This window comes from Oxyura jamaicensis, unplaced genomic scaffold (genome assembly GCF_011077185.1).
Source record: "Oxyura jamaicensis isolate SHBP4307 breed ruddy duck unplaced genomic scaffold, BPBGC_Ojam_1.0 oxyUn_random_OJ71407, whole genome shotgun sequence".
NCBI lineage: Eukaryota > Metazoa > Chordata > Aves > Anseriformes > Anatidae > Oxyura > Oxyura jamaicensis.
Genome location: NW_023310501.1, coordinates 2,203 through 3,370, shown reverse-complemented (window position 1 = coordinate 3,370; position 1,168 = coordinate 2,203). Strand labels below are relative to the sequence as shown.

Sequence of the window (1,168 nt, the reverse complement as noted above, 5' to 3'; positions counted from 1 at the left end):
CGGGGCCATCCCTGGGACCAGAGCAAACCCTGACTGTGCCCACCTTCCCCGTGCCGTGAGCACCCACCGGTGCTGGAGGGAAGGGGGGGGGGGGGGGGTGGCACCGGGGGCTGCCCACACACAGCTCCGGCTGACTCCTGCTGCCCCACAGCCCATGGGGACCAGTTCCCTGACCCCGGCATCCCATGGGGTCCAGTTCCCTCTGAGCCCAGCATCTGCATCCCTGCAAGGACGGGTCCCACACGTACCCGGCATCCCAGCAGGAACCAGTCCTGCACTGGCCCAGCATCCCAGCAGGAACCAGTTGCCCAGCACCCGAGGGTGGGGACCAGCCTCCCATCAGCACAACATCCAGCATCCCGGAGGGACCAGTGCCCCCCGTCCCTTAGGGGCTCAGCGATGCCCTCGCCACCAGCCTGCGGCTCCCACGCATCGCCCATGTCCCCCCCCCTCGCCCCATCCCACGCTGCCCCCCCCCACGCCACCGCTCAACCTCTGACATTGCTTCTACAGGGCACGCTTTTGAGAAAACATGGCAAGGGGACAGAGAAGGTAAATAGCCCGTGGGCTCCGTGTGTGTCCTCGCCCCGGGGCCACCCTGGTGGCCCCACGCCCGGCCCCCCCCCGGGCCTGTCCGTGCTTCCTCTGTCGTGCTGTCTGGCTGTGGCGTGGTGTCGTGTCGCGCTGTGCCGTGTTGTCCAGGACGTGTGCGGGATGGGGCCGTGACCCGTGTCTGTGTGTTGCGGGGGGGTTGTGCCGTGTGTGTCCCCCCCCCCAACCTCCGTGTATGTGGGGGGTGTTTTCCGTCCCAGGCAGGCGTGGGGGAAGTTGCCCCATGGAGCCGTGCTGGGGGGGGGGCTCAGCATCCTAACGGGGTACGGGGTGCGTGAGCATGAGGGAACCTGGGCACGAGCCTGTCCCAGTGCTGCTGGCCTTGGGAACGGGGCCCTGGGCCATGCTGGGGGGGGGGTCAGGGGGCTGCTGGGATCCCCTGGATCTCTGCCCCCCCACCCCCATCCCCATGCCTGGGGGCCCCAGCAAGGCTCGCGGAGCCCCACGACCGTCCCAAAAGCGTTTCTGCAGGCAGAGCAGGCAGGCGGGCTCTCCCTCCACCCAGGTGCTCCCCACCGCCAGGCTGGGGGCCAGCACGGCCCCCACCAGCCCCCCC

The 1,168-nt window shown here is 69.8% G+C and overlaps 1 protein-coding gene across 1 annotated transcript in view; it reads left to right on the top strand.

Annotated features, from left to right (window-relative positions):
• The first annotated feature begins 384 nt into the window (after positions 1-384).
• Positions 385-1,168, top strand: part of LOC118159638 (protein unc-13 homolog A-like) — a 2,664-nt gene continuing 1,880 nt past the window's right edge. Inside the window, exon 1 of the mRNA XM_035314209.1 lies at positions 385-552. Coding sequence (XP_035170100.1) covers positions 400-552 — 153 coding nt within the window. The 5' untranslated portion in view covers positions 385-399. The remainder of the gene's footprint in view (positions 553-1,168) is intronic.